This window comes from Hesperophylax consimilis, chromosome 11, assembly GCF_061612785.1.
Source record: "Hesperophylax consimilis isolate HC1 chromosome 11, BYU_Hcon_1.0, whole genome shotgun sequence".
Lineage (NCBI taxonomy): Eukaryota > Metazoa > Arthropoda > Insecta > Trichoptera > Limnephilidae > Hesperophylax > Hesperophylax consimilis.
The window spans coordinates 13,247,814-13,271,218 of NC_142846.1; the positions used below are offsets into that span (position 1 = coordinate 13,247,814).

Genomic DNA, 23,405 nt, shown 5'->3' on the forward strand with positions numbered 1-23,405 from the left:
AGTTATTAAAGACATACTGATTGATAATATTGAGATATTCTCGTGGTTCGGAATTAACCCATTTAGTTATTAGACACATACTGATTGATAATATTGAGATATTCTCGTGGTTCGGAATTAACCCATTTAGTTATTAGACACATACTGATTGATAATTTGAGATATTCTCGTGATTCGGAATTAACCCATTTAGTTATTAAAGACACACTGATTGATAATATTGAGATATTCTCGTGGTTCGGAATTAACCCATTTAGTTATTAGACACATACCTACTGATTGATAATATTGAGATCACTTTGAAGATTAGAAATGTGACGTTTTTTACACATGTTCAAACTATTTAAAATTTCAGAAAAAAGCCAATTTATGAATCGGTCTAAAATTTTACTAATCTTTAAAATCATTAGTCGGAGAAAATGATTGTTACGACTGATTATCTATTATTACATCTTAATTGTTGTTAAATGTTTTTTATTATCTTTTCGTATCTTAATTATGAATATTGTCCGATAAAAGATGAATTAAAACACCTTGATTGAATTTATACGCTATTTTAAACCGTTATTGCCAACGAAATGACATTCCGTTACGAATTAAAGAAACGGGAAAACTTTGGTTAACTCTTAAAAAATTTTATTAATTAAATTGTGGGCAGAATGAATTTCACAATCTCCGATTTAAAACTTGGTTTGTAATAGGATGATTATAAATTAATTTTAAATTAAAGTTTACACAACATACTTCATTTATGGGATAATCAAGATATAAGCTTCCTTCATCAGCTAATGTATATTTTATGGACAAATTCTCCCACTCCATTGTGCGCTGTGGGTGGATAAGTGGCGGTTGAACGATCCTGATATTTCCTGCAACGATTCTGTCGGCAACAGACAATTAAAAATGATAATTTTGACGTATAAATTGATTACTTGTTACTTTCGATTAAAATATCTTCAATCAGCAAGGGTCACATTAGAGAGATGGGATTGATTCGGTGATGTCTAATAACATATCTTATTATGATTGTTTTAAAAGGCATCATTATATTAGGTCCACGAAGATGTCGTGTAGGCTGTCTCTTTGAAAACCCTTTTTTTATTTTTTTTATAATTTACATAGTTTAGTATATTCTACTATAAATAATAATAATATTTTTTATGATAGACTTATTAATGTTTATCATTAAAAACTTTTACTTGTATTGAATTATTTGGTGGCTTGGAAATAAGCCGACGTAGCTCAGTGGTCCAGAGCACCTGACCGGACATCAGAAGGTGCGGGTTCAATTCCCGTCAGCGGCATTTATTTTTACTCGGGAGATATTTTTAATTTGTATGGATATTTCAGGCGAGTAATTGATGCTTATATAAATTTGTTTAAGGCGATGCACTACGTCGTGTAATATTTTAAATTGAGCCGCTATCAATAACAACCCTTACGTAGATGGCGATAAGGTTTAAATTCCCGCTTAACACAATCCGCCTGTTTTGATTTATGCAAGAAAACAACATGGCCAAAAAGTGCCTTTTATTTTATTTTGTCGATGTTCAGGCATAAATATTTAAATTTTTTTCGATCATTTTATAAATAACTTAATTTTCCACATTATACAATCAAATTATAACCGAAAATGGGTTCGTAAGTAGGAGATTTTGAACTTTAAAGCAGTTTTCATAGGCGTTTACATTATTTTTTTCTGGGCTTATAAAAAGACTTATCTAAAAAATACTCGATTATTTCAAAGGCCAAGATGTATTCTACTCGCAGTATTTATTAAAGCATCTGAAACATTTCTAGGGGACCAAATTTTCAAACCAAAAACACATGATTTTGCATTACTACGTATGGCATTGCCTTAATAATAATAAATTATTCACAGTTCTCCTCACTGGGAATTCCAGATTCTGAGGCAAACTGTAGGTTGTTTTCTTGGTTTTATTTCTTGATTTTCTCATCCGCGTGTTCGTAGACATCATTTGATATTATTTGTTGATTCCCTTAATTTCATGTGCCTTACATTGTACATCGCCATTCCATTTGATCGAAATGAAAATATCATGATGATGGTGGGGTGGGGGTAATACTTATTTCTGCATTTGAAATTTTAAGTAAAAAAAATAGTCGGACTTTTCGATCACGAAACACCCCCTTATCGCATTTCTTATGTTCTTCATTATATTATGCCTAGGACTGATAAAATAATCTAACTGTAGGATAGAATTCGGAAAAAAACTTTGAAAATGTCCTTAAGCAATAAATATCGATGTGCAATAGTGGTAGAGATCATTTTTATCCACCATTCGTACACGTAATATTATCAAATTACTATAAGCAATAATTGGTCACCTGAAATATCAATACAAATTGAAATTGATTTATCCTTTGTGCTATGCATAAAACCTTATCTTATAAATATTAGTTTATCATTAAAAAAATAATAATATTTGACACGTCAAAATATTTCACCAACAAATGTAGATATAATATATCTCGACGCCATCTAGTGGGAATTTTATTACTAACAAAGCCTTTCCTATAAAAATAAAGTTGGTTGTTTACAGGTAGAAAAACTATAATAACCAGTAATTGTTGATTGAAGTACTAGTACATTTTGAATTAGTTGGCGTGTTGGAAATAAACTGACGTGGCTCAGTGGTCCACAGCATTCGACCGGACATCAAAACGTGCGGGTTCAATTCCTGTCGGCGGCAGTTATTTTTACTCGGGAGATATTTCAATTTTTATTGATATTTAAGGCAACTAATTATTGCCTATAATACTTTCTTATCCTTTGTGCTATGCATAAAACCTTGTCTTATAAATAATAATATCATTAAAAAAACGTAATATATTATGTCTAGTCGTGACACTGTACACACGGTGACACTGTACACCAATGACATGAAATGCTGTTAATTTATTAAAAATCTGATAAACATATTTGTTTTCCAGTTAAAAACGGGACTGTAGAGACCTTTAACGAATGAATTGACAGAGCCACTAACAAAGTATCAAATTTTAAAGTCAAATGCGAATGTTTTATGAGGACGACAGAACATGTGTTCATACAAATATTGATATTGATATTAGACTGATATTGTCGCATTCCGTCATGATATTTCTTAGGAAAAGAACACTTGCTCTCGATATATTCTGAATGACTAATATCAGGAAATTAGCACGTCACTTTTTAATTTTTTTATTTTTTTATCATTTTTCTCCATACACACTGTCACAGAAGTTTAAATGTATTAATATGCACCTCTTGCACGATCATTTAGACTAACTTTAATTATAATCCTACCGTTTTTATTTATTATGCTTACTGTTATTTTTAGGTATAAAAATCTAATGTATAAACTTATATTACCCACGCACAGGCTGCGCCTTAGTGGGTTCCCTTTCCTATTATTATAAAACTGTAATGTCAAATATTATAAATTGGGAAAAAATAATGGAAATAAAAAAATAAAAAATATATTTAAAAAAATGCATTTCTTATGAGTCAATTAAAACCAATTAATATTTATTTTAAAGCACGACATAAAATAACGGTGTAGAATTCGAATGCTGTCATTAAATACGAACTGGAGTCTCTTTCTTGCGCGATATATAAATCTGTATCCCTCTCGTTGAGAGCTTCCATACATACAGTATCGTATCGACACCGATGTAGGTATCTAATATACTGATAAAACTAAATTTAAAATGATGACGCCTCGTGATATTTCATCGTATCCATGATATGGCGAAGCCATTATCGATAGCTCTTCTAAAAATTACATTTCCAACCTGCACTAGAGCGATACTGAAAATTCTGAATATGCTCCACTTTCCCCTTTTAACCGTTAATTATTACCATTATTGGTAGTTGGTAGATACGCAGGCAGTAAAACACGTGTTTTCAAGATAAGAAGACATTCTTTAAATTTTCGAGCTAATTTCCCTCCATAACGTGCGTTTCCAGAGTTTATTCGTACATTTAAATGTCAAGTGAAACCCCAAAACACGACACTGAATTTATTTTGTTCGTGTTCGCTGTGTGTTAAGAGCTAATATCCAATTGAACGTGTATGTCCAGTTAAACGAAACTACCTTCAGACCAAAATATGTAGAAAACAAATTGTGAATACTGAAAACTAAGAATAATGGCATTATAAGAACATAATAGCTCATTCTAGAACATTAATATTATTATTAACGATCTTGAGAAATTCGAGCACTACTTATAGCTTACTACTACTGTTTATTCAAGGTAAAATTTAAGGAATACGCAGCACGGGTAGGATATGAATGTATTTGCTTCGAAACCTTCAAGAATGTTACATTTTTAATTGACTTCATTGCTTACAATGGTTATATAATCATAATGGTTTCCAACGTCCTGTCTAAAAGACACAACAGACCTAAAATGCTTTATCATCTGAAATGTAAACGTTTGAATCGTACCAATTTAATGTCCAAAAAAATATGCCTCTTTTTGTATATAAATTTTTTAATCTATTTAACTAAAAATGTAAATGCTCGTCTGTTCAAAATCATAAATCTCCCAAATTTCTTCACCGATTGCTTTGAAATTTTGACACAACGTTACATTCGAATGTTCTATATTACATAGATGTCACCTGTGACAGGCAAAAACATGTTTTTTTTAAAAAAACAGCGCCATCTGTTGGACAAACATGATTTTTTTAAACAGCGCCATCTGTTTGACGTAAAAGCAACACACGCTATTTATCTATCTGCACAGACTGAGCCACAGCAACGCGTGGCGGGGTACATCTAATCTAAAATAGAATCCAATAATGCTGTTATTATTGGATACAAATGTATAAATGAATTATTATGTGTTTTCATGATACTTCCCTTCCCAAAGGGTCATTGTAAACAGCTCATTTGAAGTATTCTACCACTATTGTTTCTGCAATATAGGTAAAATGATATGTTATGTTTTTGGTGCCAGATTAAGTATAGTTCCTGGAAAAGGTCACGTTTACAGTACTCTGAATTACTTTAATGAATACTGGCGCATTTACGATATCCTGAAATGAATATAGATAATTTTTAATCCCTTCCTAAATACTGTCACTTTCACGATAATCTTATGTTCTGATTGTTAACCTCTCTCTGAATTCCGTCAATTGTCTGATTAAACCTGTATTTAACCCTTCCCTGGACGCCGTTTTTTCTATATTATGAAATGTCATTGTTCCCCTGCCCTGAACAATTACGATATTCTGATATTATACCTACTCTCACTTTTACGACACTATGAAGTATGCCTGTTTTTAAATCTCCTTAAAAACTCTCACTTTTACGATATTCTGCAATATCCTGGCACAATTACGACATTGTGAAATATCGTTGTTTCTAACCTATACCTGATAGCTGTTGCTTTTACAATTTTCTAAAATATTATTTTTGTCGTAATCATCGTACTATCTCTTTTGCTATATTCTAAAATAGGTATCCTTGTTTTTAAATATAAATAATAAACCACCTGGTTGCCGGCAATACTATCTGAAAACAACTGTCATAAAAAACATTATTTAATTACCTTATATTATCCATACTACTAAATTTTAATAATATGTAAATGAAACCCTCAGCACGGGAGATCCCAGTGAGGATATCATTATACCTGTTTGTTAAAAAAAAAGACAATAAAACACTCATTATTATTAATACTGTCACTTTTACGATATTCTGCAATACTATCGTTGTTTCAAACCCTTCCTGAAAGCTAACATTTTTTCGATATTCTGAATTGAACTTGTTTTAGATCCCACCCTTCACTTTCACTTTTTCGATCATCTGAAATATCCTAAATTTTAATCCTTTTCTAAACTATTACATACGATATTCTAATCTGTTATTCTACTGTAACAACTACGATATTCTGAAAAACCCTCTCCGAATACAATTGTAGTATCTAGATAGGTACTGGTTTTAACTCCTCTTTGAAAACTGTCACTTTTACGACATCCCAAAACATTGTTATTTCTGACCCAACCATATCGCACTCTTCCAGGCAGCAGCGACCTCCGACACCATCACTCTGGAGTCTCCAACTATTCGCTGGACCGCAAGCTGCTGTCGGCCTCGTCTCGTGCTTCACCCTCGCCACCGCCGCCACTCTCCTCGCTGCAGCTCACTCCACCCAGGAAACTCGCCAACTATGACTCCATGGAGAGCGTGCGCAGATCCCCCGTGTCCAGTGTCAACAGCCAGACCAATGGGTATGAATAACATAATATATAGATCAGTTTCCTATAGTGCGGATTTTCATAGGGTCAGGGTTGAGTGTATCAATAACAAAGTAACAAAGCATGAACATGCAGCCATTGAAAAATTCGTTTTTGTTTTCTAGTTGTACAGTTTTAGAGACGTGTACCCATAACATAAGTAAGAATAGTGCAACGGTTCCATGATAACTCAACACAGTGACAATTCAACACACTTTTAAAAAGTGATATAAAGTCATTAGAAACGATGAAAAATTTTTTTTTTAACCTAATCTAACCTACATAACCCAGTTAATAAAGTTTTTGTTTCATCACTTTCGATGACTTTATATAACTTTTTAAAGATGTGATGAATTATCATCGTGATGATTTATCCGATTACCTAGTGCAACATAGAAACTAACAAAGATAAGTAAAAATATTTAAAAAAAAGAAAATAGTAAAAAGTGAAAACTATAAATTAACCAATTTTTTTATTGCAATATAAGGAATAAAGATACTTACATAAATATTTAACAATATTACATTTTTGATCATCATTGGATATGTATCTTGTTCTTGTGTCTGATAAGGGAGCCACGATTCTTACATAGGTTTTATGTTGTAATAATATTTTTGTATAGAATAAAGATTTTTCAATGTAATGTTTAATTGATGAATTATATTCAGATGAGACATGAAACGAAAAAATAGATTCCACTTTTTACCTCCAACGCTCAGAACGTTCAAACTAAGCACGTCGTCCCACGGGTCGGTAAGCAATCGACATAAATCGGCATAGTGCTATAAGACTCTGTACAGAAAATAGTAAGATAAAAATATGCAGAATTTATAAAAAAACTGCAGCGCAGTTCAGTGTGAAACTTTTGTGTTTTGTCTTACACCATTTGGATTTTGTCTATTGCTTACCGACCCGTGGGACGACGGGTTAAAACTACTGAATCAGGTCTCATCGCATTATATTTGGTCGAGATATTAGTACTATTTGCATAGAGCTCTATGAAAATAACTAAAATAGTGTAAAAGTACGAAAAGTATTTTTTTATATTTGACACTGCTGATAAACAACCATTTTCCGTAAATGGATGGTTGTTTATCAGTAGTGTCAAATTTAAAACGGGTTTATTAGTAAGTCTCAAAAGGTATAAAAAAGGAAGTAATACTAAGTAGGACCAAAGAAAAAACTAAACATAACATAACCTAAAAGCAGAAAGAAACCTGCAATTCAATGATTCTATAAAGCTGTTTGTTTTCTATGAGCAAACAGTACTGCTGACTTTGGACTGTGGACCGCCCCGCCTCTAAAAGTGTATTTTTAAACCACAGTTTCTTTATATCCGCAAACCTAAATTTGCAACCCCTTACTTCATAGATAAGTATTCATATTATTATATCATTCACTTTTGTATGAAAAAATACAATATTATTGTGCTGTGGTTCTCTTTACTTGGCGTTCAACGCCATCTGTACGCGACGGACGGAAGATGCTTACTTTGAAAAGTGTAACTTGCTGCTATTCAATCATAGATGGCGTACTTAGTTAACTTATGATTTATTTACAGTTTTTCGTTTATTTCTTTTCAACAAAAGCAGTCAAAAAATATTATTCTTGTACTGTATTGATTTTAACCGCACTGTATATTTAAATTGGACAACAAACATATACTTATTTCATAATATCTAAATATTGTTTTCATTGTTTATTTTTTTACAATTTCTAGATACTTACTTTTATATTATTATTGTCATTGTTATTGTCTTCGCTCCTCATTTATATATGCTCTCCTTTCACTGTCATCTCTGTATATAAAACTTATTCGTGTAATTAATATGTTGTTAATGGACTATTTGTCCGTAAATAAATAAATAAATAAATAAATAAATAATGGATCCATTTAGTTCATCATTATTGCCTGAAATCTGAAATATAAGTAATATTTTACATGTAGGTACTTATGTACATTGTACAGGTGTGGGTAAGCCCTCGACGCTTTTTTTATAGATATTGGATCATGGGTTTCAAAAATGACAGCGTTTGTTTTGTCAGTAGTAAATTCGTCAGGGGTCACAAAAGTGGCAGCTTATTTTATAAGTTTCCGAGTTGCTTTGGCCTGTACCAGAGGCCAAAGTTCCAACGTAGTTTTTTTTTACCGTGTAAATATTTTCCGAGCTTGTGATAATTCTGAAGATGTCTAAAACTTAGTTTTTTTTATTTATTTTGGTCGAAACGTTGAGAATAGTGCTTTCTGCATGACTTTTCATGGATTTCCCATTTTTGCATTGTTAAATAATACCATAAAAAACAAATCAATTATATTTGAAGCCGTAAATTTCTAATGGTAAAATTCATAATCTGCGCTTTCATAGACGGCGCTAATTTCAATATTTCACTCAAATACACGTTTTGCAAGTTTTGTTACGAATTATTTGTTTGCGCCCGTACATAAACAATATTATGAACACGAATAAATATTTTTTCCCCAGGAAATTCAATTCTTTCAAGAAAGGCATACAAATACAATATTGGATTGAATCACTGATGCAATATTAATTTCATTTGTATGCCTTTCTTGAAATAATTGCGTATTTATGCGGACAACACTATTTATAAAAAGTCGTAGTGCCTATTTACGGGGGCAAACAAATAAAAAAGAATGTATTTTAAAAAAAATATTAAATTAACGCCATCTGTGAACTCGTATAATGTATGTTACGTTTAACATTGATCCATTGATCCGAATTTATTTGGATTTAAAATAGCCCCAGGCTGCATAATATCGTCGCAGAAAACAAAACCTATATTTGTGAAAATATCTACACGTTTTTTAATGTAACTTTTCTATTTGCCAAATGTCGTACACCACACAATTTGTGTAAATGTTTTGAAGTACAAGGTTTTCCAAAAAAGGTGTTATTTTGAATAGCCCGCTTTTTCGGTAGATGTTACTTTTGAAGCTGTCATTTTTTGACATTTGACAAGTAGAAACTACGCCATTAATAAAAATGGAACGATACACGCTTCACCAACGCATTAAAATTATTAAAATTCACTTGAGTGAATCAAATGCAAATCATCTTGAGTGATGAGACCCATTTCCACATCGGTGGCTTCGTCAACAAGCAAAATTGTCGCATCTGTGGCTCGGAAAACCCAAGAGTTATTGTTGAAATGCCTCTCTATCTTCAACGTGTGACGGTTTGGTGCGGTTTATGGTCCGACGGAGTCATTGGACCTTACTTTTTCGAAAATGAGGCGGGAGCAACAGTTACGGTGAATGAATCACTATCGAGAGATGATTAATTTTTTTTATGGCCGGATTGGATGGTATTGATCTGGACAACGTTTATTTTCAACAAGACGGCGCTACGTGCCACACAAGCAAAGAAATCATTGATCTTTTACGATTGAATATCAAAATAACACCTCTTATTAGAAAACCCTGTGGTTATTTGTTAGCATTTATCCAATTTTGAAAATAAATCGTAGTATTTATAATATAATTCATGTTTTTAAGAAATTTCTTTTTGTATTATAAATTTAATTATTGTATTTTCTTGGAAAAAAATATTTTAATAAAATAAATAAAAATGAAAGTAATTGTGATTTTTCCCGTCTTCTGAGCACATGCGTAAAAAGTAAAATAAAAATAAAAAAATCTGAAAAGTCGTGCATTTAAGGATAAAAATATTAAATTAATATTTCGCGAAGTAATAATTATAATAATTTTAACCTTATTCTTCTTTCATTATCGTCATATAATGACTGTGTGTTTACCGTGTCCAGTATACCACGCACTGGTACCTACTGTCCACTTAGAGAGACAATTAAAATGTTATGTTCGGTGCACAATTGACTACAGTCCCCTTATAAACTGTCTCACGCGTATGTCCAGCACTTTAGTATAATTACGAGGCTCCCTACTAGTCGTTTATGAATTGAGCCGGCTCTTGATGGGCGTATTCGTACGACTCCCGATAAAACGTACCACGATTCAAGTGAACGGTAACTCTTTCGTTTTCACGAAATATTTTAGCAAATAGCGCTATTAAATTTAGCCAATAATTCATTATTATTGCATACTCAGAGACGTGGACGGCTTCTACTAACTATCTAACATCTTAATTTTTCTCGTTGTACCAGGTGACGTACTAGTACTAAGAGTCATACGATCATTCATACACTTACGCTGAGGAGCTGGGAGCCGTAGCGGGGGAGCCGTATCGGGGGAGTCGTATAGGAGGAATTGTATCGGACGAGTCATGCTGGGCGAGCACAGTATGCTCATATTGTCCATTGCTCATACGCTCCGAGCTCACTGCTTCCGTTGAATTGAATCGACTCTTTGAGTCCAACGATTATTGAGCTGGTATCGTGACTCCCGCTCTTAATAAAATGAGTCATGACCCATCGCTACTCCCTACTATACTGAATGCCTACATGGTTACCAGAACACTTTATTATTATTCTTATTCCCATATTTCCTTTCGCCTTTCACACTAAAACGTGAAAGTCCAAAACTCATCCTAAAAACACGATAAAAGTGTTTAATGCGTTCGTTTCTAAAATGTATATAATTAACATTATCTCGTAAGTAGGTACTTCCCTGCTTTAAGAGTCAACACTCTCAAATAATCAGTAATGCCATTGGAATGTTTCAACATAAATGATGCCTTTTATTCAATGGTCAATTTTACTTTCGTGAATCGTGGTCGAGTACCCCTCGATCACGGAGGTAAATTATATTTGATTAATTTGTGTTATTTCACAATTTACTTATCTCTTAATCTGTCTGTCTGTTTGTGCGCTTAGTTCTTCTAGCGTATTTTGTTAGGTTTTATTCTATTATTTAAAGAATTTTTTCGGAAGTTTTAAATATATAATATATGAATATTAAATTTATTGAAAGTAGAAAAAAGTCGATGTTTTGTAATCAAGTCGTAAAATTTATATTTTCGGACGCTTACATTGCTAAGGCTAGCTAAACCTTATGAGGTACATCTACATAATGTACCACGGAATTGTATATCTTAAAAAGCCTACAAACAGAAATGTCCGCCGTGGTATACGTTTATCTCCTAAGGATCATCAGTAGACATCAGCTAGTTTTTTTTATTTTTTTTTATTTTTTTTATTTTTTTATTTTTTATTTTTTTTAATTTTTTTATTTCACAATTTTTTTATACAAGATAATGTGTCCTTACTGGGGTACCCCGTTCTAAGGTCACATTGTACATGGTTATGTGTTTGAAATAGTATAAGTACATATGTTAAAATACTACATAGAAAATTAAAAAACAATATTTAGAGAAAAATAAAACATAATACAAGCTTTAGTCTTTGTTGGGTTGCAAAATTATATCTATATTCTTCCTTCCCTTATCCATAATCCATTTCTTAATGTTTCTTTTGAAGTCAGTTATTTTTTTAATGTTTTTTTTTTATTTCAAAAGGGAGGACATTAAATAATTTTATAGAATAATACTGCATATTTCTTTGTCCAAAAGTTGTTTTAGTTGTAGGTTGGTGTAACATGTGTTGTAATGTGGATCTTGTGAGTCTGTCTGAGTTTGTCTGTGTAAAGTTGTCCTGGTTTTTGAATGCGTAAATTAGTATATCTTTTGCGTATAATTGTTTTGGTGTCATCACATTCAGGGTTTTAAAAACATAGTTTAAAATAATATAAAGTAAATTTTCTGCACGTTCTAGTGTGGAAGATACACTCAGTATCGCCCTGGTGTAAGACCACCATTCAGAATTGAAACGTTACTTGAAATGATTTTGGTCGTGTTTGGTTGATCTATGTAGAATATTAGTTTAATAAAATATTAACACCTGTATGAGAATGACACAGTGCATGATTTTATACAAAAATACACTGTTATACGGTAGTTTAGTCTCGATAAATTAAACAGTTGAACCGTTTCAGCTTACAATGTAAGAAAAATAACTCGACAAAAGAATTGCTGATTGGTGAACCTCGTGGCTAAATACTTCCCGAGTATTTGTTTCCGCAGCACAACTTTCCTACGATACCTGAACATGAAGAAGTACAAATATTAAACATTTACACGCTATCAGGAACCTAGTAGCACAAGCAGAAAACTATTGAATCTAAATCGCAAAGAGAACCCAAAAAACTTTTTTTTCTATCTGATCATTTCGCTTTTTGTTGGCAAAAACTTTTAGAGCAGGGTTTACACTTCAACGCATCTTAAAATACAGTAAACAGCTGATATTAACCCCAACGACCTTTTTCTTTGGAATTTGACCTTAAAAAAATCATTTTTGACTCGGTTTACTTGAAAACACATAAAAAAAAAATTTAATACGAAATCGACTCCAAATGTGATGTAGGTTCACTAGTTTCGCCTGTACCTACTACGTGTTTCCATACACCGTGTAGGTATATTTGTGAATTATCTATTTATTGTTCTTCTTCATAGTGCCATGTTCCAAGTATAGTCTTACTAGAGTGTGGAAATTGAAAATGAATTAATTTTTCTCCAAATTCACTTATTAGTATTTCTATCTCACTGAATCCCTTAGCATCAATATAGTATCTCTTTCCATGGCTCTTTGTATGATGTCATCAGCCTACCTTACAATACAACAGTGGTAAAATATGTTAACAATACTGATTAAATTCGTTATCGATGGTCTGTAAGCGATATTTGCGAGCACGGTTAACGATTGATAAGAAATGTTTCGACGGCCGATAGACAAATTTTAGCGCGCCCTCCTTAGTATCAGATAAGCTTCGGACATCGTTTTCAATGTGACAGCGTATACCGATTTTTTAATTTATCGGTCTGGCTATCAGCAGCGCGACCGTGCTCAGGAAATCGGTATAAAATATTTGATATGCTTTCACTGTGCTAGATCCCACGGGCTCATAAAAACTTCGCGTGGATGATTTACAATATACTTATGTTTATATCTTTGTGACGATATACCTATTTAGGAGATGCAATATTGTAACAAAAAATCTTTCGTACATTTCAGTACTTAACTTTTTTTGGGTATTAAAGATACAATATTTTAACTCGGAGTCATCGGACATCAAGCTTTACGATGGTACTTTTAAAGTTTTAATCGTAGCTATACATACTTTGTCACTTCTTTGTTGTGTGTAATATTATTCATGTTATTTTTTCTCCACTATCAACATACTCGAGTGTTTACGATTCATAAAAACGTGACGAATCAGCCATAGGAAGAAGAGATAAGCAATTAATATATAATGTGATATCTGTCACATTCAACAATTTTGTAATCAGCTTTGACCTACAGCCATTCTTGGGAATTCAACCACTTCACAATAACCATGATATCGGAAAGATACTCGTAGATAATTCCTACCTTTCAAACTTTTTTAGTTTGTTACTAAATACTACACGATAGATTGACATCTACATAATATTATTATGTTTGATTTGTATCGACTATTATCTATTAGACACAGTGTTTTGGATAATTTATTAGATATGTATGAAGGTGGTTAAGATGCAAAGGTATAAGGTGATAAGAATTTATTGATATGAGGGTCGTTTAATTGTGTTTACCTTCAATTTTATCCTGTTTGGATAGAGAGCAAGTTAAAATTCCTATGAATAACATAGAGCAGGGACACCAAATGGCGGACCGCGGTCCGGATCCGGACCACCGGCCTATTTTATTCGGAACTTGTGTTAACAATACAAAATATTTTGTATTGTTAACACATGGAGCAAAGAAGCTGCAAATTTTTTCGGGAGTAATAAAGCTGCACTCCAGATAGAAACGATCGATTTTCAAGAAAATGCAGTTTTAAAACACCAAAAAAGGAAGTTTCTTGCCAAGACTGTTGGATAAAATTTGTTTGTGGTAGGTAATAAATATCCACAATTGAAAGAAATAGCCTTGAAACTTTTTACCTTGTTTGGGTCAACGTATGTTTGTGAAGCAGCATTTTCCAAGATGAACTTTAATAAAAATAATTAAATAAATTTCGGAGCAGACTTACCGATGAACATATCCAAGATTTATTGACAATAGCCTGCACAAACTTTAGTCCAAACTTCAGACGGATAGTCCAAAGCAAAAAATCTAATTTTTCTTATTAAACTTCTTTTTATTCATAACACTTGTTTATTATTTAAAAAATAATGTTCCGGAACCCATTCGTTTTATTCGTTCATTGATATTGTATATACACATATTTAAATAGTACACTTTATTATTTCAATTACTAAGCCGGTGGGGGGTGAGGTTGTTAGACTCTTTCCTTTCCGGATCGCGACGGTCATGTATTTTAAAAAACGGACCCCGAATGAAAATAATTGGTGACCCCTGATATAGAGCATAGTTGTGTAATATACCAACTCGTTGTCTATGTCTTAAAGGAAAGACATTGAGATATGTATCTTCACTTTTAGCTAAAAAATATTTACGAACCGGCCTCTACTAAGGAAAACCTTCATTTTCTATGCTTTAATTTGTCATCTAAATTACACTATTCCAACAGTATTTACACATTTAAATGAGTAAATAATAAATCTAATTATCCAAGAGGTTAAAACATTTACCCATAAAACCTTTGACATTTTGCAATAAACTTCTCACATGTGAACTGTAATGCAGATTCAGCGAAATATATTTTCGCAATACATTCGACTCCATAAATAAATCTACATAAATAAAAATTCAAATGTTTATTTATTCAAAATCTTAAATATCCGAAATTTCTTCACCGATTGCTTTGAAATTATGATACGGCGTATGTTTTTAAATATGTATATTATATAGATGTCACCTGTGACAGATAAAAACATGTTTTTTTTAAACAACGCCATTTGTTGGACGTAAAAGCAACACGCGCTATTGTTTCTCTATCTGCACAGACTGACTGTGCAATGAGTAATACGGGGTTCAGCTAGTTATGTATAAATTAATTTTGTAGTTTTTGCAGTTTCTTTAACGTATTCAAAATAAAAAAAAAAACTATATTTGAAAGCAAATTAAAGACTTTTTTCAGATTTTACCATTGCACATTGACATAAATTAATTTTTTTTAAATTAAAATCGCTTACCGATATCTTTTTCGTGTAAACTGCACTTACCTACCACTTTCCACGAAACTAAAAAGAATGTTTGAACAGGTATTATAAAATATATTGTCAGTTGACTGTTTTTCGTTACGTACAAAAATTTATTTTTTTAAATTTGCAAGCCTTGATAAATATTTTTCAAATGCTAAACATTGTTTCATAGAATTATTTTTAAAAATTCAAGGGCGTCTAAGGTAAATTTTTGTATGCAAACTGAAAGCGTGGTACTCTCTCTCTCTCTCTCTCTTTCTAACACTGTTTAAATCACATATCTCACAGAAACATAAAATGAGATAACATAACTTTTATGAGAACATGTCTGGCTGGGAGATCTCCCAGAAAGACTCCATGGGTGTTTGTTGTCTGTGTAAAACATCTCCCAAACTTACCCAAAGGATTCAAATTTTAAAATCTCATAATAATACTGATAGTGACAGAATGGTCCTTGCCATAATAATATAGTTTTAACTTCCACAAAAAACTAGGGCAATATTATTTTTAAATAATACCTTTGAAGGCCGGTATATCAGATGCTCTTTATGCTCGCTAAGAGAGATATTTTTGTCCGTTAAGTTGCTCTCTGATAGAAGAATAGGAACCCAGGCAAAATAAGCCTAGTGATACCATTACTAAAAATACTGATAATCGAGTACTTACCCTAAATGCGAAATTTTGGAGAATGCCGCTATTTCACCTAACATCCTTTGAAGAATCCGTTGAAAATAACAACTACCCATGAAGGTACGTTAATTCAGAAAAAATAATTTATTGTCAGAAAGGTTTCATGTTGAAAAAGACTGTTGGAAAATTCGATGTTTTGTTATCAAGTCGTAAAAAATATATTTTTGGACGCTTAGATTTCTAATCCCGGCCGTAAATTGTATATCTTAAAAAGGTCTACAGAAAATTTAAAAGTGGTATATATCTATCTCTTAAGGGTAACCTCCAGTAACATCGGGTACACGTCAGCTATTTTAATATAATGTAGTCCACCATTATTTCTATGAACAGTCTCTTTGTATGAAAATTTGAATTTTGGATTTTAAAACATACTTAAATCACAAGCGTTAAATTTTAATTGTGAAAAAATAATTACAGTTTTCACTGCTTCAGTAATAATAACAACGCTCCAAGTCAATTAAATCACCCACCATAACAACACTTTTCGCAACACATAATACATATTACATTCAATTTCGAAACGCATTCTCGTAGAAGGTGATTTTTTTAAGTGCAATTGCGAATCTTTCTTTTATAAACACCGTTCAGTATTCAGTACACCTCACTGCACTTAGCAGTCACCGGATTCATAGGATAATACAAAGATCCAGTTAGCATTCTCTGATTTATCTACATTTCTTCTGTTTATCCAGCCCTTAGAAACACCATTATAATCATAGTGTTCTCAGTCGATTTTTCAATGCCAAGCAACGCAGTCGTGTGATTTTACTTCAGGATTCTATTGTGTTTACCTACGTGTTAACGTTAGATTGTCTTAAAATACAGTTATTACCGAATAAAAGTTTACCTGATGCTATTGTGTGTATGGATTATAGCTGAAATCTCGTGAAGCTGTACTTATTTCAGTGAAATTGAATGGATGCAAAAGACGTGAAATATTACATTGACTGGTAATTACATTATTTTATAAATAAGCTATTCGTTATTTTTTACTTAACTTGTAGAGATGGTACGTTTTAGATCCCATCGGCTACTAACTACCGCATACTCCTTTCTTTTCCTATATTGCTCGCAGATTATTCCAAACACGATCATTCCGTACATTTAAAACTCTGGACTTAATGGATTATTCCGCACACAGATGATTTCTGAAAATCTTTAATAAAAAAGCTCGGAGTTTTCCCTGTTTGGATTCTTCGTTTGCGCAATGTTTATAGTCGGAATATACCAATAACCCTTTGAAAACCATATAAACATTGGCTACTAATCTATCTATCTAATGGATAATCTACTCTTATTCAAGGTAGGGTCCTTTATCAAGCTGAATGCCTAACTCAACACCTTCACGCTTTCAGCTTGCTCTATTTTGACCTGTAGTATTTATTAAGTGTAGTGCTTAAATAAATCAATTTTTAATAATTGTTTTATATTACAAAAATGGTATATGTACGAGGTGAAAGTATTCCTTCTATTGCATTGGTAATCAGACAAAAGAAATGAAAATATAAACATGCCATTCTTACCTTGATAATTATGTCCGAGCAATCAATTCGATTATTTCAGTATTTCGAAGTCAGATGTTTCGATCACCCTTATGTACATCTGACATCACTAATAGAAACCGAATGCATTATATTATCGATGTCTTGGGGCGTAGATATTGTATCTCTATAAACCATTATTTTAGCATTGAAGAATTTGATGAAAACTGTAGTTTCAATATTTTAATCTTTGAAAAATAATCTTAAAAAGTACGTAAATATCCCATGGAAAGTGTGATTTGGAGAAGCGACATTTTAACACATAAAATATGTTCTTCTAAGTGTTTACTCCGTAATTCAATTTTGTCAAAAGATTAAAATAAATAATAAGATTGAAATTGCGGCGAAACCATTCAAAATAATATATCCATATAAATATAAAAGTAAATGTTCGTTTGTTAAAAATCTTAAATCTCCGAAAGTTCTTCATTGATTGCTTTGAAATTATGACACAAAGGTGTATTCGAATACGTGTGTGTTTTTTAAATACGTATATCATATAGATGTCACTTGTGACAGGTAAAAACATGCTTTTTAAAAAAAACAGCGCCATCTGTTGGACAGACATGCTTTTTTTTTAAACTGTAGCATCTGTTCGATGTAAAAGCAACATTTATCAGCGATTTAAACTTCCTTTTAATTTTGTATTCACAAGGTGAATCTAAATTACAATGCTCTATTTCTACTATAAAATAATTTAATGCTTGCTATAAATATAGTCATAAATCTCATTGAATGCTCAATGTGACAATGTCCAAAGACTTTAGAACAGAAAAATAATTTAGATTCATTCTGAAATCATTGAAACGCTTTTAAATGCGTTCATTATGTTAAGTTATACCAATTAATTGATTTAATGCTTACTTGGAATTTTATATTGTTTTCTAAATAGGGTTAAACGCTTCGAAATACATAATAAATTTTCTAGACTTCTTGAGAATCATTTTAAAGTAGGTATAATCCACTACTTTTTTACATTTTTATGATTATTTTTGTTGTATGTTTACATACTTCAAACAAATCTTTTCTAATGGTTTTGTTTTGATCCTAAAACGATTTGTGATCATTATAATTATGACGCTCTGGGTGTCGATTCTCGACGAAGTCATTCCACTCGAACAACGAGTGATTCGACCCACTCGTTGGTCGAGTGGAATGAATTTTGACGTTTGGCATATGTACATTGGACGAAACTCAAGAATAAGAACCTCGACCAATATATGTATTTCGACGGCGATTGCGAGCGGCCTGGGTATCTATTCCAGAGTCTCTACCACGAATTACTCGCTATGCGCCATCTACGAACGAAAATCTCTACGACTTTTGTCATAAGTTCTATATTTATACATTCTTGAGTGTCGCACGGTTGAACAGATGACTGTGTTGGCAACCCTGTGAATATTGTCTTTGTTTCTGATGTGTTTGAGTTTTCTATGGAGTTAATTTGAAATGTCAAAAACAAACCGTTACCGCGTCGTTCTGTCAACGTTTTTATTTGCTACCGCACTTTTTCTGAAATGAATGGCGGTGGTGGATACATATCGAAATGCCAGAAAAATCTTTTAATAGAGCTGGTTGGTGCAGACGCAGAGTTGATGTCTGGCAAATCTGCGCGCGGGAAACGATCTTTTGTTTTTTGTATAAGGCAATTCACCAGGATGCAATGAGATTTTGACAGTTTTGCCGATCTCTACTGCTTCGACCCACTCGTTGTTTAAGTCGAATGAATTTTGACGTATGGCGTGTAGTATGTACTTTCTGTGAGACTCAAGAATAACAAACTCTACCAGTGTATGTACTTTCGGCGGAAATTGCGAGCGATCGAGACTGGGGAATAGAGCACCTGGATTGTACAGGGTTTTCCAATAAGAGGTGTTATTTTGATATTCAATCGTAAACGATCAATGTTTTCGTTGCTTCTGTGGCACGTAGCGCCTTCTTGTTGAAAGTAAACGCTGTCCAGATTAATACCATCCAATTCCAGCCATAAAAAATCATTAATCATCTCTCGATAGCGCAATCCATTCACCGTAACTGTTGCTCCAGCCTCATTTTCGAAAAAGTAAGGTCCAAAGACTCCGCCGGACCATAAACTGCACCAAACAGTCACACGTTGAGAATAGAGAGGCTTTTCAACAATAATTCTTGGGTTTTCCGAGCCCCAGATTCGACAATTTTGCTTGTTGACGAAGCCACCGAGGTGGAAATGGGCCTCATCACTCAAGATGATTTGCATTTGATTCACTCAAGTGAACTTTAATAATTTCAATGCGTTTTTGAAGCGTGTATCGTTCCATTTATAATAATGGCATAGTTTCTACTTGTCAAATGTTAAAAAATGACAGCTTCAAAAGTAACATCTACCGAAATAGCGGGCTATTCAAAATAACACCTCTTATTGGAAATCCCTGATACCCTGAAGTGATACCCTAGTTCGAATGTCATATTATATCATTAGGCTTTTTCGAATGAAAAAAAAACTATCGTTCAAAAAATTTTCGACATTTTTAAATGCATCTATTTGAATTTCATTTTTGTTTTCATGAATGAATTCAAATCTTGGAAGTGCAAATAAACCTACTTCCCGACATCCGATCGAGCTGAAACTCGGCATATAGACTCGTTGTCGATGACAATGCATTCCACCATCATACATCGTGGCAATCACAAACACACGCGCACACACACACGTATTTCTCTGAAATTCGATAACATTAAAGTATTACATTACATTTATTATATGCAATAAATGTCGGTCTTATATAGTCGGATTTTTTTCAGAAACGATATCTACAAAAATTATTCTCTTTATTTGTTATTTGTTGCAAGTCCGCCCAACTATTGAATTTGGGAGCCACCTTTGGGCTGGTGCCCCAAAATACTTGACAGGCCCCCTTCCACCTATTATGTCCGAACAGCTCGGGAAGTTTTGAAGCAAAAAATTGACCACCACCTCGAGATGATTCGTGCCTGGGGTAAGGCCAACTTGGTCAGTTTCAACGTCTCAAAAACCCAAGCTTGTCTGATTTCAGCAAAGAGGGAGATCAATGACTGTCTGGTGCAATTTGATGGGAGCACTCTCCCCAATAAAGACTCCATTGAAACGCTTGGAGTTACTATATCAGACCGGCTCAAGTATCGGGGATCCATAGAAGCCCGAGTAAATCAGGCCTCCAAGAAGTTGGGCGTCTTGTACAGGGCTAGGAGATTCTTCAACAGTGACCAGCTGCTGACCCTGTACAAGTCTCAAGTCCGCCCAACTATTGAATTTGGGAGCCATCTTTGGGCTGGTGCCTCAAAATACTTAATAAACCTGCTTGAATCTGTGCAAAAGCGAGAGAGATTCATCTGATTGACAATCCGTTTTTAACAGACCGATTGCCTTCTCTAGTGCATAGACGCAATGTAGGCATGCTGTGTCTGTTCTACAGGTATTTCAATGGAGCCTGCTCCAAGGAGCTAGCAGCATTGATTCCTGATGCACCGGTGCACGTGCGCGAAACTCGACGGACACGAATTGAACACCCGTTCACGGTTGACGTTGGCTTCATGAGAACGGGCCGTATTTACGACTCGTTTTTGTGTAAGTCGGCTCGTATGTGGAACGAGCTACCGGCATCTGTTTTTCCTCCCTCCTATAATCCGAGCCTCTTCAAGGCCCGCATTAACAAATCCCTTCCTACAGCCCCTACCTTATTCCGCCTCACAACGCCGTCCAACCGGATGGTGACATAGTTCACCTGTCTGTACACTGCACAGGCAGGGACACTCTTGTGAGGTGTCACATAAAAAAAAAAGTTTTCTTGAATACACTATCCACAATTTATCCATACATTATTCATCGTTTTTATTGATAATTTATTTGCTTTGATAGATTTATACGCTTGATTAAATAATATTGCGTGTATACCTACTCGAATTAGAATGTGGAATCTGAGAAAATAACGCGAAACTGACAAAAGAATAGTTATCATATAGGTACCTACTGCTTATTTGTGGTACATAATTTGCTTGTTTGAAATGCATTTAATGATGTCATTAAAAAGCAACCAGTTATCTCGAAACGTTTTCACCTCTAAAACATTAATAATTGTGCATTTCGTTAGACCATTGCATCTCGCAATAAGTGCACTCTCTGATATTAACTGCATGACTTGCTATGTCGGTCGGCAGGCACTCGACCACTTGGTACTGGGCTATATGGCTTATATATTGGAATTCCACACATTATTACGTGGAATTCCATAAACAAATAGACATTTCTAATATGAAATATTCTTACACATGGATCTTAAAAATATGTAATGTTCAATTTTGGATGAAGTCCTAGGAAGACCCAAAACGCTTCGAGCACCCAACAAAAACTCTTTAAGACGATGCACTACGTCGTGTAATATTTTAAATTGAGCCGCTATCAATAACAAACCTTACGTAGATGGCGATAAGATTTAAATTCCCGCTTAACACCATCCGCCTGTTTTGATTTATGCAAGAAAAAAACATGGCCAAAAAGTGCCTTTTATTTTATTTTGTGCATGGATGTTCAGGCATAAATGTTTAATTTTTTAAATAACTTAATTTTCCACATTATACAATAAAATTATAATCGAAAATGGGTTCGTAAGTAGGAGATTTTGAACTTTGAAGCAGTTTTCATAGGCCTTATACATTATTTTTTCCTGGGCTTATAAAAAGACTTATCTAAAAAATACTCGATTATTTCAAAGGCCAAGATGTATTCTACTCGCAGTATTTAATTAAAGCATCTGAATAATTTCTAGGCGACCAAATTTTCAAACCAAAAACACATGATTTTGCATTACTACGTATGGCATCGCCTTAATAGAAATGACGGTGCTTAACTTTATAGTTCTTGGTAATCAACACGGTATTCGACAGCTACACCAAAACTAAATGTTGACAGCCACATTAATAGCGTGGCGTGCCAGATCGGGAGAGGCTGGTTTGGGAAGACCTTTTGACCTCTACAACTAGTCTCTCTTAAACCGTCGCCTTGCGCCGCAACGGGAGGGAAAGTTTTCCTTCCTTTCTCTCCTTCCTTTCCTCAAAATGACCGTCCACACAGCATCCCAAAGATAACATAGGCCCCGAGGGAAATTATTTTCCTCAGGGCCTCCTGTTTGGGGTTAATGTAAAAAAAATTAACTTATTTTTATACTGATATACCGGTCCTTAGAGGTTTAACGCCAGCGACGCGGTGTCACTTCTACAAACATAAACAAGCACTTGGGCACAATCTAAAGAACAGTCTAAGTTTATATGATCCGTCATTTTACGGCAAATAAGAATCTAAGAAATTGAAAAAAATACACACTTCTGCCTTGATGATGGAAATTGTAAAGCTGTGCGAAACGTTGGCTAAAGGAGGAGGAAGCGCAACACGGCGTTAAAATCAAAAATAAAGTTTACTTACTACTTACTTAACTCATACGACCCTTCATTCTTGGTTTCTGGCCTGGGCCTAGGATGAAGCAGCCGAAGATGACAAAGCCCTTATTTACTTACTTAGTTTAATTTTCCGTCCTGAATAAACAGGTTAATTAACCGATAAATAATCAGTTAATTTGGCAGTTAAACAGTTAAACCAATTAATCCTTTCCCAAAAAAATATTTAACAATAATTAAGGACATCAAATCTTGGCTTAAGGAAATATCGGAAGAAGAACTAGCTAATATATTTAAAACATCATCTTAGTTGCTGTAAACGTACACTAACATATATAGTCCCCCTCAGCACAGGATCTCCTAGTGAGGAGGACTTCAATGATCTGTTTTAATTTTATATATATATTTTATTTCATGTGCCATGCAAAAATGTACCTAATTA

At 33.5% G+C, this 23,405-nt stretch overlaps 1 protein-coding gene across 3 annotated transcripts in view; it reads left to right on the forward strand.

The window, feature by feature from the left end:
* The window catches only part of LOC149419810 (leucine zipper putative tumor suppressor 2 homolog), a 317,696-nt gene that overhangs the window by 287,710 nt on the left and 6,581 nt on the right, over positions 1 to 23,405 (forward strand). For all 3 annotated transcript variants that reach the window (XM_089637038.1, XM_089637040.1, XM_089637041.1), the window contains one exon: positions 6,035 to 6,242. In XM_089637038.1, the coding sequence (XP_089493164.1) occupies positions 6,035 to 6,242 (208 nt within the window). The remainder of the gene's footprint in view (positions 1 to 6,034; positions 6,243 to 23,405) is intronic.